At 41.7% G+C, this 20,536-nt stretch overlaps 2 protein-coding genes across 3 annotated transcripts in view; one reads left to right on the top strand and one right to left on the bottom strand.

The window, feature by feature from the left end:
- The first annotated feature begins 5,344 nt into the window (after positions 1-5,344).
- RPS23 (ribosomal protein S23) lies at positions 5,345-7,007 on the top strand. Its single transcript, XM_005858109.2, is given in 5 exon segments — positions 5,345-5,454; positions 5,780-5,939; positions 6,569-6,641; positions 6,643-6,690; positions 6,813-7,007. Coding segments are annotated over 5 exon segments (432 nt in total). The 5' UTR covers positions 5,345-5,450; the 3' UTR covers positions 6,960-7,007.
- A 9,223-nt stretch (positions 7,008-16,230) lies between these two features.
- ATG10 (autophagy related 10) overlaps positions 16,231-20,536 on the bottom strand; it is a 192,833-nt gene continuing 188,527 nt past the window's right edge. For both annotated transcript variants that reach the window (XM_005858107.2, XM_005858108.2), the window contains 3 exons: positions 17,723-17,820; positions 16,949-17,064; positions 16,231-16,626 (listed from right to left, as the gene is read on the bottom strand). In XM_005858107.2, the coding sequence (XP_005858169.1) occupies positions 16,965-17,064; positions 17,723-17,820 (198 nt within the window). In that variant the 3' untranslated portion in view covers positions 16,231-16,626; positions 16,949-16,964. The remainder of the gene's footprint in view (positions 16,627-16,948; positions 17,065-17,722; positions 17,821-20,536) is intronic.

Here is a 20,536-nt window from a genome sequence, read left to right as displayed (position 1 = left end):
GGTTCTGGATGATGTCCGTTCCGTCTTTTAGTTGTATTTTTGAAGTGGTTGTTCGAGGCAGCAAACTCCGGTGTTAACCTATGCCACCATCTTGGTTTCTCTCTCATAATTGCTTGTTGAACACCTTTAGGATGTTGCACCTAGCAAACCAGTGACCTTCACTTCATGAGGTCAGTGTGCATCCCTTGGTACTGGGATCTATGAGCTACTATAGTGCCCTTCCAATAATTTGGCTTTTGTTCTTAACACAGCTTGAAGGAAGTTCTTTCACTTGTAGTACAAAAGGACCTTTATTGAAAGGGATTTCTAGATAACAAATTTAGTGTAATAATAGAGGCATGGACTGGAAGGGAGGTTTGTGGGACAGGGAGAACCTAACAGAACTGGATCCTAGGGAGAAAGAGGCCTCCACCACTCTCAAAAATGCTCTCACCTAGTACCTGCAGGATTCCCACCTCAACAGACAGGAATCAGAGTTAAAATTCACTAAAACAAAACTTGTATTGAGAATATATGCTATCTGATGTTGCCCTATACTTTAAACCATCATTTATAAGAAGAGCAATATGAATTCTTTGGACAAAAATTAATTAGCACACTTAATTTCAAAGAGAGCAATGTGTCCAACTACTCAGTAAAAATCCAAGATGTTGTTTGCTAAATAATTAAATTTGGAAAGTTTAACTTAAAACCTAAGTAAATTTTAAAATCGGCACAAAAATGATATCTATAAAATGGTTACAGATTCATTCATTTGGGTTATTTTCATAATCAGTAAGGACTGCTAGGAACAAGATAAAAAGATAATGGTTTAAATCTGTGGAAAAATTATTCCTGTCCAGAACACCTCATTTCTTTTCTTCCTCTCTTATTCTATTTCCTCACTCCTCCTTTTTCTCTCTTGTAGTATAAAACACTGAAAAATTTTCATTTACTTTTATAGTTTTTAAATTTATATATTATAATTTACATATTATTACATTTAAATTATATATATAGCGCCTAATATGCTAATTGTCCCTCCAACCGTTCAACTGTTCAACCAGTCACTATGATGGGTACTGACCACCAGGGGATAGATGCTCCAACAGGTAGGTTAGCTTGCTGCTGGGGTCTGGCCAATCAGGACTGGGCGAGGCGGGCCAGACACGCCCTGGAGCCAACCTCCCCCAGTTCCTCCCCTGTGGGCCAATCTTCTGCGGTCCCTCCCTGGCCTCTAAAATATTTCTTCTAATTAATTTCCTTTCAATGTGCACAAATCTTTGCCCCAGGCCTCTAGCCTAGAAATAATCCTGGTGATCTTCATTTTGCTGAGGAATGCAAAGACTAAAAGAGTGACCTCCAGCCATTCCTCATCACCATAGATCAATTAGTCCAAACTGAACTCACTGACAGAACAGATCTGGCCTGTCTACCAGATTCTTAAACCTCTCCAGGGAATGAGATTCTAAAACATAATATTCCAGGAAGTGAGTAACAGTATCTTTCTTTTCCTAGTGAGAAAAATTATCTTTCATTTCTTATAACTCAAAGTTCCCCGCTGAAATAGAAGCCTATGTTATTTTGTTTGGTTCTCAGCCAAGTTAGAGAAGACCTGAGGAATAACTTAATATGCATATTAAAATGATAACTCCCCGGAACTTCACAAAGGATATCAAAGAACAGCATTGTCAAGCCCCTCTACATCCTACACAGAAGTTTAATTATAATAACAAGGATTTTAAAGATGAAGCCTGAATATTAGTAAGATTATATGGCACTACATACGTATTTCTTTAGTTCGTTCCACCAGGGAATAGATATGAGAATAACCACTGTACCAAAAAGTAGCTAGAATGAGAAAATAAGAGATCTCATTCATTTTGGATAGAGGAAAAATTATGTTTAATAATTTAATCAGGTAAAATGAAGCACTCAATATTCATCACTAGTAGTTATACAGAGCATGTAATCATCGGTCTTACCCTTACTGCTTCTTCTTCCTCACTTAAAGCTGTTATTTTAACTTCCTGTCACATTTCCATAGCAACTAATGCCTCCAATTTTACAGCTACAGCACAAGGAATTGTTTCCAACTATTATAAATGCTCCATTATCAGTTGTCAACGTTGTTAAAACTTTTGGCTATCCTTCCGAAAAGCTAGCTTCTCCCCTATACAGTGTGAAGGCATCACCTTTAGCCTAAACCTCCCCATCAACTGATCTAATTTCAAAATATCAAACCTTCTTCTTAGTTGACGGGGGTAGGCTCTGAGAGAAATCAAATAATAATACCTACTGCCCCACCTGAGTGCTAAACCAACAGAAATAAGGTAAGTGGAGAAGCAAATACCACCTTCATTACTGCGCAAGGCCAGAATGAGGGCAAAGTTCAGTGCAGGAACAAGATGGAAGACAGACATGGCAGACTATCCTGGCAGCACTGGACCCTCCATAGGGAAGAGAAGCTGCCCCGGGAGAACCAGGAGAAATGCACTCAGTGGGCAAGCTGGGTCCCCACAAGAAAATAAAGAAGAGCTGAATGAACATGCCTAGCTTATTCTTCCTCAATTTATCACAGAAGTCACCCCTCCTCACCTGGCTTGGAATGAGTCAACTGGCAGAGAAATAAGGAGTTACACTAATTTAAATCCTCCTACTTGGGAGGAAATACTAGCAAAGAGGGAAACTTGTTCTCCTTCCTGCCCCTCCCCCAACATTTCAAGAACTACAGACAGTATTCTTTTGTGACAAGGTGTCTACTGGTTTCCATATACTTCTAGTAAGCCATGGACATGCAAGTTATAATAAGAATACTTTAGTCTTGCCCTGGCCTGTGTGGCTCAGATGGCTAGAGTGTTATCCCGAACACCTGACGAGATCCTACCCCAAACCCTGTTAAAATCCAACTCTCCATCTACCCAGTCACTACACTGAATGAACCTGAAGAAGATAAAAACCATGCTGATTTATGTAACTTCATAGCTAGTTTCAAATTGGCCCTCAGAACTGTTCCACAATCCCACATTCCTTTGTCAATCTATCTTTTCACATTCCTAGATTAGAAGGGAAAACATATGCTGAAACCTAATCCCTATAAGATGGTTTGTTTTTTAATCCTCACTCAAGGACATGATTATTAATTTTTTTCTTTTAGAGAAAGGGGAGGAGGGAGGGAGGAGAGAGAGAGAAACATTGATAGATATGTAGCTTGGTGTGCCCTGACCAGGAATCAAACCTTTTGGTGCACTGGACAATACTCCAACCAACCAAGTCACACTGGCAAGGGTCATATGATGGTATTAGAGGGCAAGGCCACTGGGAGGTGATTGGGTCATAACCCTCATAAATGGGATTATAAAGAGACCCCAATGTGTCAATTATACCTCAATAAAATTTGAAAAAACAAAACAAAAAATAAATAAGAGACACCAGAGAGCTGCCTTGGCCCTTCTGCCATTTGAGGTTATAGCAAAATGAGACTCATTTATGAACCAGAAAGGGCTCTTAACAGACACTGAATCTGTCAGCACCTTGATCTTGGATGTCCCAGTCTCCAGAACTCTGATAAATTTCTGTTTATAAGCCTTCCAGTCTATGGTAGTTTGTTATAGCAACCCAAATGGACTAAGTAACTATAGCTTAGCAAAACAGGGGTACTGTATTTACTTTTCAGCATTGTGAGAATTAAATGAATTAATAAACGTAAGGCACCTAAAATAGTATGTGTCACAAAGTACTATTTAAGGCTAGCATTGACCTAGATGATTTCACATCGTACTCTCTCGCCTCAAACTTCTTTTCCCTGCTCTTTCTCTTCATTGATGACTTTGCTCAAAACAGAAGTTCTACCTCTTCCCATGAGCAATCTTCCCATTTACTTAGTTACACTTTGCCTTCTGTACAACGACAGATAAACTGTTATTATTCCTGAGGTCACCTCCTCCACTTGGGCTCCCCTCTAGTCTACTCAAGTGAATTATCTATTTTTTCTTCTCTATTGGGACAACCCCATCAGCATACGAAAATGCCATAAAACAAACCCATCCTGGCTCCACACCTCTCCCCAGATATAGCCCCTTTCCTCTACACATGATAGAAAAATTCCTTGCAAAAACTGTCTCTAGTTCCGGTTTACACTTCCTTCTCTTTCATTCTCTGTTGACTCCACTCCTAACAGTCTCCCCTAGCACCACAGGCCTCATTCACCCTGCTCCTCCCTCCCGGGTCCTTCAGGTCTTGAAAGGCTCCAGCTCATTCGACTTGTTGGGAACTCTTCTTCCTGGACGGATCTACCCACCATACATGCCCAAGGGACTCCCCCTCTTCAGGGATGTCAGCTCAGCTGAGGGTCCACAAAGACGCTTTCTTCATCAACCCTATCAAGAGTAGCCAGTCTCACCCCCCAAGTCAGTATCACCTTAACCCAGTGGTTCTCAACCTTCTGGCCCTTTAAATACAGTTCCTCATGTTGTGACCCAACCATAAAATTATTTTCGTTGCTACTTCATAACTGTAATGTTGCTACTGTTATGAATCGTAATGTAAATATCTGATATGCAGGATGGTCTTAGGCGACGCCTGTGAAAGGGTCGTTCGACCGCCAAAGGGGTCGCGACCCACAGGTTGAGAACCGCTGCTAACCAATTGTACTTTCTCTATAGCACTAACTACTATGTAAAATTATCTTCTGTTGGTTTAAAAAATATATTTATACATACTTCCTGCCTTCTCACACCTAGAATATAAACCTGGTAAGAGTAACCTTCACTCTTGTTACCTGTTGTATTCCCAATGTCTGGCACAGAGAGGACAACTTAAAAAATAGTTCTGGGATGAACCAAAATCGCAACCAACTCTTACTCTACAAAACAAACCGAGACTGAAAGAGCTAATTAAATGACTTGCCCAAGGTCGCCCAACCAGTAAATGGCAGCTTTGGGGCTTAAGGCCCGGTCTACTTCCAGATCTCTGGTTTTTGATGACCGCATCCCATGACCTCACTACAACTATGTCCGTTTACCATGCTGCTTGCGAGTGGGTGTTAGGCGCGGAGGTCTAAGCTCCCACACTCTAGTCTAGGCACATGGCCCACGCGCCGCTTCCCAGACGCAGGCGGGGCCCTCTCCTTCCTCCCCCTCAGCGCCCCTAGCCCCGCCCCCGTGGCTTTGCCGACCGCGCCAGTGCCGCACTGTGAGTGGGTCCATGTGCCTTCTGCCTCCGGCATCCACATAAAAAGAAATAAACTCCGATCTAAGTTATATACCCCTGAATTTCAAAAAGATTAAATAAGACGTAGGTTCTGGAAAGTGGTGCACATTTGTGTCTTTCAACTGCGAGGCTCCAGACTCGGGTCAGGCGCGGCGCAGACAGCCGCAGAGGTCCTTGGCGGGGCGGGGCCTGCTCGCGGGGGCTTGCGGCTGCTTCCCGTGCAGCCTCTCTCTTTCGCTCAGGCCCGTGGCGCCAGCAGGATGGGTGAGGAGTCCCTGCGGGTGGAGGGGATCGCAACCAGCAGCCGGGGTTCCGGGGGCAGCGGGCGGGGGGGAGCGGAGCGGAGAGGAGAGGAGGACGCCGCGCGGAGGCCCTATGCGGGAGGCCCGGGGAACCTCCGCGCCCGCCGCCACATGGCCCGAGGCCGATGGGGCCCTGTGCGGCCCAGGCCGCGGAGCCCGCGGCGGGAGGGGAGCTGGGCGGCCGACGCTGCTGCGGGGCCTGGGGCCTTTGGAAGGATGCACCCATGGGAGCGCCAAGTAGGACGGGGGCGCCTTTTCGGGGGAACTGAGGGGATTGTGGCTTTCAGGCAAGTGTCGCGGTCTTCGCACGGCCCGGAAGCTGCGGAGCCACCGGCGAGACCAGAAGTGGCATGACAAGCAGTACAAGAAGGCCCACCTGGGCACGGCGCTGAAGGCCAACCCTTTCGGAGGCGCGTCCCATGCGAAGGGGATTGTGCTGGAAAAAGTGTAAGTGAAAGTTCATTTTATTTTGCTGGGGCGACTCCTACCTTTAAAGCAGTCGTGGTGGAAACCCCAGGTCTCGGCGTAGCTGCAGCATCGTTATTTGAGAGTTGGTAACATGAGGGTTCGGAGGCCAGATGACCAAGGGTTTTAATAAACCTTCATAGTAGCTTGAGGAATCGGGTGGGAGTGGAGGGGAGAAGTAAGGGACAAACCGCAGGACGTGTGGGGACGGTTCTGAGCAGTTGACGTCCATGAACTTTTTCATGCAGCCAATCACATCTTCCTACCTGAGAGGTTTACAGCTAAAGTTGAACCACATCACGTGAATTTACAGTACTCAGTGGGTTTTTTATTTAATAAATCATACTCTCATATCCAGTCAAATTCTTTGACAGTCAAGATCTAAATTCAGAATTTCCTGTTTTCGTATTTTACAACTATAGAGGGGCCCCTTTCTCCTGTTGTGCTAATGACCCTAAGACAAGAAATACTTGGTTGAAATCACAGGCATTTAGCAATTTAGGAATAGATAGAAAAGGTAGGCACAGTACAATTTCTAATACGTTTTGTGCTGAATGAACTAAAATGTCTCACTTTTCAGAAAATCAACTCTTGTGCTGTTTATGTTTCAGGGGGGTTGAAGCCAAACAGCCCAATTCTGCTATCAGGAAGTGTGTCAGGGTCCAGCTGATCAAGAATGGCAAGAAAAATCACAGCCTTTGTACCCAATGATGGTTGTTTGAATTTTATTGAGGTAAGTGCTTTTAAGTCTGATGTAGCTTCTGTTCCTGGGGCTGTTCCCCCCAGTTATCTTATATGATGAATCTTTTTAGTGATTGCTACCGATACCAGAATAAACTGTCGATTTTATTCCAGGAAAATGATGAAGTTCTGGTTGCTGGATTTGGTCGCAAAGGTCATGCTGTTGGTGACATTCCTGGAGTTCGCTTTAAGGTTGTCAAAGTAGCCAATGTGTCTCTTTTGGCCTTATACAAAGGCAAGAAGGAAAGACCAAGATCCTAAGTTTTGATGGTGAAATCACAGTAGTAATAAATTTTCATATGCCTAAAATGTGTTTGTCTATTTTCCTTACCACAGACTATATTGTATAACTTACCAATTTTAGGAGATTGGGAAAACAGTTAATTCAGAATTCTCTAGAGTAAATGGGATTTGTGGCAAAGTTTTCCCCCCATCCATTGAATAAGCAAAATAACAGTAAATTAAAAAAATTGGCCCTAGCCGTTTTGGCTCAGTGGATAGAGCATTGGCTTGCGGACTGAATAGTCCCAGGATCTATTCCAGTCAAGGACATGTACCTTGGTTGCGGGCACATCCCCAGTAGGGGGTGTGCAGGAGGCAGCTGATCGATGTTTCTCTCTCATCGATGTTTTTAACTCTATCCCTCTCCCCTCCTCTCTAAAAAAATCAATAAAATATATTTTAAAAAATTTGCCCGGCTGGCCTTGCTCAGTGGTTGAGGTTCATCCTATGAACTAGGAGGTCACGGTTCAATTCCTGGTCAATGCACATGCCAGGGTTTCGAGCCCAGTCCCCAGTAGGAGGCAGCCAATCAATCTCCCTCTCTGAAATCAATAAAAATATATTTTAAAAATAAATGAATCTAGATTGGTAGGAATCACCTTGGATGCATCTTGGGACCCAATATAAATACTACACTAAAATTGCTCCCTGCTCTGTTTATCTAGTATCTAAAGGTCAGTGTCCATGTAGCTTCTGTGGTTATGACAGCAAAATTGAGGCATTGGATGATTTAATAAAGTGGATTTCAGGCATAGAAGAAAAGCTTGTTCAAGGGAAGACCAGGTATACAAAGCGTTGTGGATCCTGAGTTTGTCAGTATCTATTACGAACAATTAGGGAAGTGAAGAGGTAGTAATGGTCAAGATGGGTTGTGTTTTAATAATTGTTGAAGCTGGGTGTTGAGTCCATGGGGGCTCGTTGTCCATGAGTTGTTTCACAATTTGTATAGGGGGAAAAATTTTATGTCTGCAATGAGGCTCATTAGCCTTAAGTCTGAGAAACTGCTATTGGTAGCATTAGTAAATATGGGTTGATTTCCATTTAACCAAAGCCTAGTTAGTGTTGGGTTAGGGTGCTTGGAAAATGTTTTTGGGCTTCCCATTTCTCATAAGATCAAGATGAGTTCTGAATGGAAACCCAGTGTCAGTTTGTTCAAATGTGCGTTCCTCATCCAGCTTCAGGAGGTGTGTGGCGTTTCCCCTGCTGCTCATTTCACACATGTTTATCCTTGTCAAATGTTTGAGCGGTTATCTATTTCCACAGGAGTGGAGAGAGGCCGGTTTTTGTTTTTTTTAACATATTTGACAGCATTGTGTAAATTTATGAACACCTTGTTAAATGTGAAATAGGCTGGCTGCACTTGGTTTCCATCCCAGCACTTGTAGTGTGTGTAGTTAGTTGCACATGGTATTCCTTTCCAAAGGCTGACCAGATGCTTTGGGATTGGCATACCTGACCCAGCCCCTGAGATCGCTGGGCCTCATTCCCCTGGCCTGGACCAGAAAAGCCCAGGGAGGGCCCCATGCTGGGTTCAAGTGTGGGCAGTGCGGTTAAGTTCACAGGTACTGCTGGAGGGAGGAGGTGCTCCTGGCCAGGAGGAGAGGGTGGCAATAACTGCTGCCTGCCTGCAGCCTCCGGTCCCCTACAGTGTTGAGACCTCTGTCAACCTGTAAAGAAACATGCCCAGAAGGAAGAAAACACCCTGCAGTGATGGCTCCTACTTGTCTCCAGGATGCACCCAAGACACTAGGCCTATGGCTAAGTGACTGACAGACACTGAGGACCTGAAGCTCAAACAGCACCTGTGCTGCTAAGGAGCTCTCCTCCCTCAGAAGAGGAAACCATGGCCTTAGATCACTCCAGTCAGAAGTACCAGCTCCCTCTGCAGGTCCTTACCAGTGATCTTAATTATTTGTGATACAAGTTATCGACAAATTCTGTTCTCTAGTCTACTCAGTGTGGGCGTGTTTGTTCATTTGTTTAAGTTTAGCTTTAAAACTTATCACTGTAGTTAACTAGAAATAGAAAAAATAAGGCCCTGGCCGAGTAGCTCAGCTGGTTAGAGCATCATCCTGATACTCCAAAGTTGTGGGTTTGAACCTGTCAGGGCATATACAAGAATCAACCAATGAATGCATAAATAAGTGGAACAACCAATCAATGTTTGTCTCCCTTTCTAAAATCAACAAGTAAATGGGGAAAATAGAAAAAATAAATGGGAAAAATAGAACAAGGAGTCATGTTACTTGGCTGGGTTAAAAGTATAGGACATACTGAGCATACCAACATTTTCAAATAAGTTTAAATGCTAATGAATATATTAAATTTGTTTCTTCTTTTAGCAACCAGCTAATACTTAAATGTGTACAATAATGGGTAGAGTAAGCCACATAATTTCTTACTGCAGTAACAGCTGAGAGCAGTTGAAATTTACTTGTTGAAACATTTGTCCATTAAGACCTGCTTTAGAAACAGTGATATGAAATAGTTTTGTCATACCTTTTTTCCCCAACAGCTTTGTTTCGAATTTATTTATCCAGCTTAGAATAAGGTTTTTTTCTCTTTGGTTGGCAGCTTCAGGTATAAAGCCCCATCCTCAGAAGTAAAAGCAGAGGACAAAACCCCAAAGATTTTAACAGCTACGAATGGAGTAAAAGGACAGAATACAGCAAATAAAAAGCATTCCGAATGCACTTGTAAAAACAACATAATGGCTACAACTTTAAAATGTTTGAACAAATATATATAAAGTTAAGGGGGTTAAATGAAGCAAACATGGCAATAATTGTAATTGCTGATTCTGATTTTAAGTATGTGAGGATTCATTGTACTCTACTTTTGAGTATGTATGAAATTTCTCATAATAATTCTTTGAATTACATACACATTCTAGTTTTTAACTCAATGCTTCTGGTTGTAAAGGAACCAGTACATGGACAGTCAGCTCTGACTGGAGGGAAGTGGAGATGTGGGCAATCGTGTGGACCATGCACAAGATGAAAAATTAACCCAGCACCATTGAGAAATGTATAACATCGGGAAGGAACAAAGCTGAGAATGCATGCATATTTTAGCAAGACAGGAAGAGAAAAAGGTTCGATTCAATAATAAAAGCAAGGTAAAAGGAAATTATTTCCAAAGATTTTAGGAAATGGTAAAACAGATTGCTGCTGGGAATGTAAATTGGTGCAGCCTTACTGGTGCACAATTTAGCGACATCAAAAGTCTTAAGACATTCCATATCTTTTGATCTGCTCATTCCCTTAAATACAGACCTTTTATTTTTACATACATTATATATGCACTATAGAAAACTTAAAGATAGCAACTGTTCCTGCACACATTTCTGACTGAATGACATTTTGAAAAAAAAGCTCTGTGACAGAGGGGCCTCATCTGCTCTACTAACCACCATATCCCTAGCACAGGTCCTGACAATGCAAGAAATAAGAACTCAATGAATAGATGGTAAATGAACAGAGAGGAATTAGAAATAACCTAAAACCCCGATAGTAGAGTTATTTAGTACATTTGTATCTAGAAGAAATACTAGTTATTTTAAGTTGCTTTTTTCAAAGACTACTAAATGACATGGGAAAATGTTCCAAATATAATGTTACATGGGAAAAATCAGGCTGTACAACCAAACACAGAATGATCCTAATTAGATATGTTTAAACTAGTACCGGAAAATATATCAACATTTTAACTGCAGCTTTCCCTGGGTGATATGTATACTTAAACAATTTTTAAATTTTCTTCAAATGTTTCTATGGCTTCCAAGTTATCTATGAGGACTAAAATCCTTTTCAAAAATGAACTTCAAGTTTCACAGTCTGTGGATAGATAAGTGGAGCATTACAAAAAAAGCCTCGGTCGTCTAGTTTAACTTCCAGTCCAAATTCCCACTCTCCACCCTCCTAGGTAACTAACTTCTCTTACAAGTCTGGCATGCATCCTTCCGGACCTTTTTTTTTTAACCTACATTATATATGGACTATAGAAAACGTGTGGTATTGGTGTATTTTTTATATAAAATAGTATTGATTGCACCATTTACATCTAGTTTTTTTTTTTCTGTTTTAACTGTTTATGAGCACTGCCTATTTTGATACATGGGGTTGAATTAACTCCCCTTAATTGCAATACAGAACCACATTTTATTTAGCCAGCTCCCTATTAATAAGCAGGAAAAGCCTGGACATTCTGTCTCTGAACCTATTGAAGGAATGGGGCTTAGGAGACCACATCCCATTCTGCTGCTGGTGTCAGGGGAAAGGAATCTTCTCTAAGGATGGAGTAGGTGGCAATTCCCAATGGGGAAAGCAGGTCCAGTCCCTGGCGCCTGAAGAAAGGAGACCCTTTCCCTGGGCTCAGTGCCAACCCACATATACAGACCCTCCACAAAGACTGAGTACTACCAAGTGCCAGGCACCACGCTAAACCCTGAAGGTCTGGCATACACATGTAAATAACAGTGCACCAAAGGCAGTAGATAATCTAGACTGTGACTTCCCATTAACCTATCGTCATGCTTTGTTAAATTTCTCACTGTTATGATTAACAGTGATTTCTGGGTACTACTTTAAAAGCCTCAAAATAATCCAAGAAGTTATAGGCTTTATTCTCATTTAAAGTTAATGAATAAATGAATGCATGTGAGTTCCCGTTTTTTTTTAAGTAATTTACAAAATGGGACTTGGTGATCTCTAAAATTACTTTCAGCTCTAAGGAGAATACAGGATACCTGCAACAGTGCTATATTTCCACTAGGTGTCGCTATTGACAGCACAAAAGTTGCATAGAAAGCAAGGGCTTTACATTACTGGTTGAAAGAACACGACCAAATATAAGAACAAAAATGTGAAAGCACTTTTACAGCTCGCCCTGTAAAAATCCAGGGGAGCAGCTGCGGGGACCTATGTACATATTAAAGTAGCCCAGTGCCATGTGCACAATAATAAAGTAGTGCATATATCCTTCTAGAACAATCTTCAGCAAGCTACTGGTCAGCAATATAAGGAAGTCAGGGGGTCTTAGAACTGGAAGGGAGACTATTTATTAGTTTTCAAATATCCCATTGTTTTCTGGAGTTAGAAATACAATTTCATCACAACCTAGCACACACACACACACACACACACACACACACACACACACACACACGAATGATGTAGTTGAAACCAAAGCTTCTCAAAACAATAATAACAATAACCTTATTTGTGCAATGCACTTTTTCCTATGTATTTGTGAAATAATAGAAAATACATATATTGGTCTCTGCCCCAAGTTCCTGACACAGAGCTCCTAAATCCCTTGGAAAGTCCTGGGTGGAAGGAGTGACATTTGTTGTAATGAGGCAACTCTTGGTGGGTTCCTGAATAGCTTCAAGATGGGGAGTGGTCACCAGAAAGACCAAGCTCTGATTAGAAGCATGGAACTTTCAGCCCATCTGCCATCATTCGGGAAGGGGACCTGGAATAGCAGTGGAGTAAATGATCAGTCATGCCCGATGTGCAGAAGCCTCCATAAAATCCCCAAAGCACAGGGTTCAGGGAGCTTCCAGGATGGTAAGCACACCTACACACCGGGAGGGCGATGCACCCCAGCTCCATAGGGACAGAGGCTCCTGCATGTGGGGCCCTCTGGACCTTGCCCTATATACCTTTTCATCTTCCTATTTTTCATATTTATTATATAATAAACCGGTAAATATAAGTGTTTCCCTGAGTACTATGAGCCATTCTAGTAAATTATTGTACCCAAGGAGGTGGTCATGGGAACCCCAATTTAAGGCTGATTGGTTAAAAATACAGGTGACAACCTGGGACTTGAGACTGGAGTCTTAGATGGGGGCAGCCTTGTGGGATTGAAATCTTGACCTACAAGATCTGACACTGACTCCAGACAGGTAGTATCGGAACTGACAGAACTGGTGTGTTGTAGGACACCTAGGGGTGTTACAGCATTGTTTGATGTGTGGCAAACCCACATATCTGGTACCAGAAGTGCTGTGAGCATGGTAGTATTGTGAGAGTAAAGGAAACACACAGAATGTTCTTCCCAGACATACTCTATTTCACACACACACAAAATACTGGTCATAAACCAATAAATTGATTTCACTTCATCTAATGCACTTCCTTCCATTAAGAACCAGTGGCTCAGAGAGTGCAGTGACTTGCCCCAGGTGAAACAGTAAGCCAGGATTTAGGCCTTTCAGGACACTGGCAGGTTCTGTTGTGGAAGGCTCCAGGCAAAACTGAAAAGTGTCCCTGGCATACTCCCAGCCCTTTCTGCACTCCTGTACCTTCTAAAGCCAATGGGCTAGTACCTGCTGGTGAGAAAACTGACTCAAGTGTATTATGCTTAGTTATATGAAATAGTCATATTGAAAAATACAGGTTCGTTCTAAAATGCAGATGTGATCCCTTTAACTCCTTTACTTGAATATTCCCTCAGTGGCTCTTTGTGGTTTTCAGGCTAAATATAAATGATCAGTGTGGCAATAAAGGCTCCTCCAGACCTGGCCCCAGTCCCACTAGCCAGCCTCTCTTCACCTCTTCCCCATCTGCACCTTCAAGAGCTCTCCTCCGTTTCTGCTGTGGCTCCACTCACATTCCTCTGCGAACGTTCCCTCGTGCTTGCTTTCCATGCCCGCCACAGGCTGCATCTTACTGCCCCTGAGTCTTCCCCTGGTCTTCACTGGACTGTAGCATTCTTATGAGCCAGGGTCGTGTCTTTCTGTTTGCCATCCCTGGCACCTAGCCTAGGGCTCAGTACATAAGAGGAACTCAGTAAGTATCTGCTGAAGTGAATGTTTGCATATTCTTATTTTCAAATTTTAATCCTAAAAAACCCCAACTCATTGGAATATCAGCTCCCGGATTTATATAAAGAGCTGGTTTTGACCATGCAGATCTCCATTTCCTAATATCTTGAGAGTATGAATAAAAACTGTATCAATCTTGGGAGAAATGGAGGTGAAAATCCAGTTTTGAAATCTTTTTACCTTTATTTTACTACATTTTCATTGAAGGGGTGGTTAGTCTTGTGCTTTTAACCTCCAGCTTGTAGGCTAGTTCCCAATGATCAACACAGCTTCTGGTCCTTCCACTGGTCGCTCAATGAACTGGTCCACCCGCTCAAATCCCCAGACCCAGCCTTCTATGGACCACTAATCAGGGCAAACAGCAACTCTTCCCTACATGCCACCTTAGAACATGCCCCAAAAGTGGGTCATCACCTTACATCACTTATTACCCATAATTAAGAAAGGAGAGAAACCAGAGTGAAAGGGAGACAATTAAATGCTAATAAGACTTTGTACAGTGAGTAATGCCGGGAGAGCTCTCCCAGCGGGTGGTCGGTGATGGCTCTGTGAAGACTGAACCTTAGAGGCTAGGTTGAGAATTGGTAGAGGGATAGGGAGGGAAGCATTTCCAGGTGGGAACAGCATGCACAAGGGTCAGGTAAGGATGTGGGCAGAGGAGAACAGCCTGATATGAAGCCCGTTTGCATTGGGGAGGAGTCAGGCATGAATGAGGTGGGAAGGAGGAGGTGTGCTGGGTCCCCACGGGAGCAGGGGCCAATGATCCGCGGTCCCCCTAACTCCATGTGGCACTGTTGGGTATAAAGCACATCTAGACTGACTTACTGTTTTGATCTCTGTGCCCTTGTTAGGTGATTGGGATAGATACTGTAGGCTTTTTTTTTTTTTTTTATAGAAATGGTGAAAGACTACAGGAGATTAAGAAAATTGGCCGAAGTCACACAGAGAACAGATAACCAGACTCACAGATTTCTCTGTGTTTCACAGACCCAAGAATTGGAGTGGGCCTCACCAGCCACATAGTTAAACTGAGGACCAAAGAGGTGAAACAACTTCTCCAAGGTCACACAACAACAGAGATTAGGAGGCTGGCTGGTAGCAGCTTTAACCAGCCTGATTTCTGACTGAAGGGGCTTTGCCTTATATTAGCTGGAGAGGAATCCCAGAGGGAAAGGCCTCATCTTCCAGAGAAAGAACTGATACTTTGACAAAATGAATTTCTTTCCAATGTTTTATAACTGTTGGGATGACAATCTGCTATATAACTGCATTTTTAAAAATGAAAATTTTTATCAACCAAAAATTAAAAAAAAAAAATTTTAAGTGAAAAACAGTCTGAAGGAAACAGCTGCGGAGGAGAGGGATCCATCTGGGGAGGGAGGTCTCCATCACCTCCCCGAGCGCTTCAGAACTTTTCCCTCCACTCATGAATTTTCAGGTCTCCATTAATCAGAGAGAAAAAAAACTTTTTTTAAAACTTAAACAAAACCTACACACTGGCCCCAAATTGATAGACTACTATCATCTCAGAAACTGTTAGCAAAATATATTTCTAGGCAAGTACATAATCTAGATGATGCATTAATTTTTTTTTTTTGCCCCCCAGAATGACCTGCCTTGAGAAATGGCTTGCTGAGAAATCTGTGTTTCCATTAGGGAGAGTGGGGAGGGGAGAAATCCCTTGCAGAAGTTGAAAAGATGTTAAGTGGTAAATACCAAAATGCCCAGCAAGCATGTAAGCAGGCTCTCACCCCAGCATGAATATGTGCAGATCAGCATTTTAAAATTTACTTTTAGCTTTCCTAGCAGTTCAAATTAACCCTTTCTGTATTTCCACTCCCTCTGTGAGAGTTCAGCCCTTAACCTACAGACTGGAAGAACTGTCACAGTTCTCTTCCATTCACCCCGTACCCTAACCGCTCACCCCAGAGGGCCTCCTTGTGAACAACTGCCTCCTGGCCTTCCTTACTACCGGGAAGTCTCTCAGGGCAATGCCAAAACACATGCTAGCAAGTCAGTCCAGCTTGCTGGAGCTATACACAGAATCAGAGACGGCCTTCCAGGAGACCAAAACAGTACAGATAAATGCCACACATCCACACCAGCGGTTCCCCAAAGTCTGTGCATCAGAATCGCCCAGAGAGGCTGTTTCAGATGGTGGCAGCCAGCATTTGTACTTGTAAAACAGCCTCGGTGATTCTAAAGTGCATCCCTCAGCAACAGACACTAAACTAGATGCTCTAAAGAGCCAATTACACTTTTCTCTTAGTTACAAAACAAGCAACTCCCAACCAAAAATTCTTCCAGATTAGGTTCATCTTCATACCTTACTGGCTAGTAAACTTACTGACAGACTGGGTGAATAACAATCAAATATAAGAAAGGTGAATATAATATAATAAATAATAAATATATGTATAATGCTTTACAATATTTTTCCATTTATTAATGAGCTCACGTGGCTCTCACACAACCCTATTGAGGTATCTTGTTATTCTCATACTAAAGGTGAAGAAAACAAGTCTCAGACATGAAAGAATGACTTGAAAATGCCTGAATGATGTCAGCATTTCTATTATTGAGTTGGATTCATTTTTTGCTATTTATATTGATTTTTGTCTTTGGGTGTTTCTTTTAAATATATGGTATATCAGTTGCTGCAGACATTTGCTTCCAAGGGAAAAAAATAATCCATGTCAAAATCTTGGTGAGCTGAAAACTCATGGCATTGGTCCCAGTAAAACCAGGGTCAGCCATAAACTTCCAGCATTCTTCATGCTGAAATTTCTAAGCTCTTCGGCTCAACAGAAGAATCTGAAGAACAAGAACAAAACAAAAGCCAAGAGAATAAAAGAAGGTTAGCTGAGCAGTAAAGACTTATTTCAAAAATATCAATTCTAAAATAAAACCACTCAGTCTTGTTGTATGAATGTCACTTACAGCGTAGTAAAATGCTTCCTAAATGATTGGGTGCTAGTTGGTTGGAAAGTTTTAAGAAACAAGTCAGTGATCATCCTATGAAATATGAAAGTAAACTTCATATATGGTGGGGCCAGCAGGGACAACGTATCTACATGCAACATGGACACCAGGGTCTTTGTAACAGCAAACACTCAGTCCAGGCTTTGCTTTTTACCTTGCCAGTCGACATTTCATTCATTCTGAGAGGCTGCTCTGGCATAACTCAGAGGTAGATTCAGCCCAACAACTGGCCCAACAATGCTCAGCCAAGACGTGATGTAGTTGACATTCCTGGGAAACAAGTGAAAACACAGGCAAGTCCATGTACTTCCATTGTAGTTTGGACGAATGATAGAAAATCAGTTATTGAAAATAAAAGAAACAAGGCTTTCTTCAAAGATGCATTCCCACCACTTGAAACCCCAGCATTTCCAAAGCCTGCCCCATTGCTTGACAAGGACTCAAGCTCCAAAAATAGTGTAAGGATCCCTCACTAAGAAAGTTGAAGGCACTGGGACTCCAGAGTCCCCTTGATGATTCCAATTTTACACCTAAAATTTATAGCATTTGCTAAGGTAGTAGAGTGCAGTGATGAAGAGCATGGCTCTAAGGCAAAATGCCTGGTTTTTCAATTTTCAAATCCCAGTTCCACCACTTAACTAGCTTTCTGACCTTGGCCAAATCATTTAACCCTTCTATGCTTTAGCTTCTTCCTCTGCAAACTGCATAAAATAATAGAACTTGGCTCATAGGGGCGTTATAAAAATCCAATGCATTAATATATCTGGAATAGAATAGTGCCTAGCACACAGTAAAAATCAATAAATGTTAGCCATTATTATTATTACAAAGAATATTTCTTTTTTAGCTTAGCTTCCAGAGTCACATAAAAAGATTTACACTTTTAAAATAAGAGTTAACGCCAATGTATCTTGATGGTGTTTCTTACCTATTGATTTTTCGAGAATTCTTTAATACTGGAGTCATAAATTCATTCGTCTTGCAGGGATGGAGTACAAAAAAGGGTTGCCCAAGTATGGGATGCTCCTGTAAGAATGAGAGTGGGTCCAGGATGGCCAGTGTGAGTTACTTTGAAAAAGTTAAAATACATGATCTGGTTTACTCCTTTAAAATAAAAGGTTTGTTTTACATTCCAGGCTGTGAAAATCAACTAAAGGCAAATAAAAAATTTGAAATATGTTTAATTCATAAAAAGCTGCTAGCACAGAGAGAGAGCCTGCAGCCTTCTGGCCTAGAAATACCTCCATAACCCCTTCCACCTCCACCCACTGTATCAACAGTAAGTTTTACCAGAAAGGAGCTGGCCATAAGAACCAGTGGCTGTGCTGCCAGCAGGGCTGACCCGATTTGCAACAGACAGCAAACACTACTGCCCAGTGACACCGGCAATATAAATAGCAAAAATGGTACTAAATGAAGAGAAAATTAAACCCACAGCTCTGCTAGCCAGATGTTGTGATCCCAGTTGAGGCAAGCAGCAGACCAGCCAGAAATTTAATGGGGAGATTCTGGAGAGGAGACAGTTTGTAGAAGGACTAGGCAAGTTCTCTAGACATCCCTGGCTGGTGGGTAACTACACACATGTGCAGGGGAGATAAGAGAAGGCCTGATGGAAAGTAAAAGCTGACACGAACTTGAACATTAACTGAAATCTGAGCATGCTCCCAACTCCCACACACATCCATTGGCAAAGGATAAAAGACTTACAGGCTACAGGTACCTGGGCACAGTCTGTCCAATCCCTGGCTAACCAGCAAGCTATATTGACATAGCTGGGTGACCCCAAGGAAGCCAGGAAATAAGAATAAAAAATAAAATAGCAAAAACATCAATGACTACAGTTACAGAGAGGCAAGTTCTGCAGATAAATCCTAGAAAAGTTACTAAAACAAACAAAAACAATAAGAACAAAAACTAAAACACAACCTTCAGGGGAAAACATTGGAATCCAGAATTGCTACAGTATAATATCTAAAATGTCTAGCTTTCAATGAAATTTGAGACATGCAAAGAAACAGAAACGTGTGAAGCATACCAAAGAAAAAATCCATTAATAAAATTGGTAGGTATAAAATAGTCAGAGGGAAGTAAGTAAAGCATAGGAAATAGGTCAATAATATTGTGATAACTATGTGTAGTGCCAGTTGGGCTCCTGGAAATATCAATGGGAACACTATGTAAAGTATATAATTGTCTAACCACTAACCTGTATACCAAAACCAATACATAAAATAATAATAATAATAATAATAATAATAATAATAAAAATAATAACTCTGAGTGGGCCCAGATATTGCATTTACAAAGAATTCAAAACAGCTACTATAACTATGTTTGAAAAACTAAAGAAACTGTTTAAAGAGTTAAAAGGTAAAAATTATGACAATGACAATCAATTAATGAATACAAACTATGAAAAGAACCAAATGAAAAATCTAGATTTGAAAAGTATAACACAGAAATAAAAAAATTCACTAGATAGGTTCAATAGTAGATATGAGATGGCAGTAAAAAGACTTAGTGAATTTGAAGATATATTAATATAAATTATTCAATCAGAATGGAAGAAAAAATAAAAATAAAAAATGAACAGCATCCCTTGGACAATACCAATCATACCAGCATACATGTAATAGGAGTCTGGGACAAGAGGAGAGACAGAAAGGAGCAGGCAAAATATTTGAAAAAAATACTAACTTAAAACTTCTAAACTTTGATTAAAAAATTTAATCTACAGATATAAGAAGTGCAACAAACCCTAAGTAGAAACATAAAGAAAGCCACAGGTAAATACATTATAGTCTAAAGGCTGAAAGCCAAAGATAGAAGAAAAATCTTAAAAGCACCAAGAGGGAAAGGACTCACCACATAAAGAGAAATAACAGTGCAATAATGACTAGCTTCTCAGCAGTTCAGAGGGCAACAGAAGGGCCTATTCAAAGTCCAAGTGAAAAAACAAACAAAAAACCTAGAGATGTCAACCAAGAATTTTTTATCCAGCAAAACCATCCCTCAAAAAATAAAGGTAATTTAAATACTTGCCCAGGGAAACAGACTGAGAATTCCTTGCTATTAGAGCTCCCTTATAAGATACTAGAGGCCCGGTGCACAAAAATTTGTGCACTCTGGGGGGTCCCTCAGCCCGGCCTGTGCCCTCTCGCAGTCTGGGACCCCTCGGGGGATGACCACCTGCTGGCTTAGGCCCGCTCCCCTGGGGGATTGGGCCTAAGCTGGCAGTCAGACATCCCTCTGGCAGCCCGGGAGCCCTTGGGGGATATCCACTTGCCAGCGGGGAGCAGGCCTAAGCTGCAGTCGGATATCCTTAGCGCTGCTGAGGAGGTGGGAGAGGCTCCCACCACCACCGCTGTACTGGCAACCATCAGCCTGGCTTGTGGCTGAGCACAACTCCCCCTGTGGGAGAGCACTGACCACCAGAGGGCAGCTCCTGCATTGAGCGTCTGCCCCCTGGTGGTCAGTGTGTGTCATAGTGACCAGTCATTCCCAGTCATTCTGCTGTTAGGGTCAATTTGCATATTACCCTTTTATTATATAAGATATACTAGAGGAAGTCCTTCAGGCAACAATACCAGAGGGTAACTCAAATTCACAGGAAAAAAATAAAAAGCATCATAATTGGTAAATACAGAAAATTAAGTAATTTTTCTTCTCTTATTTACTTGAATAGACATAAGATTATATAAACAAAAATTACAATACTGTAGTGTTGGGTTTATAATATATA

This window comes from Myotis brandtii, unplaced genomic scaffold (assembly GCF_000412655.1).
Source record: "Myotis brandtii unplaced genomic scaffold, ASM41265v1 scaffold115, whole genome shotgun sequence".
Classification (NCBI taxonomy): domain Eukaryota; kingdom Metazoa; phylum Chordata; class Mammalia; order Chiroptera; family Vespertilionidae; genus Myotis; species Myotis brandtii.
This window is presented reverse-complemented; position numbering and strand designations above follow the sequence as displayed.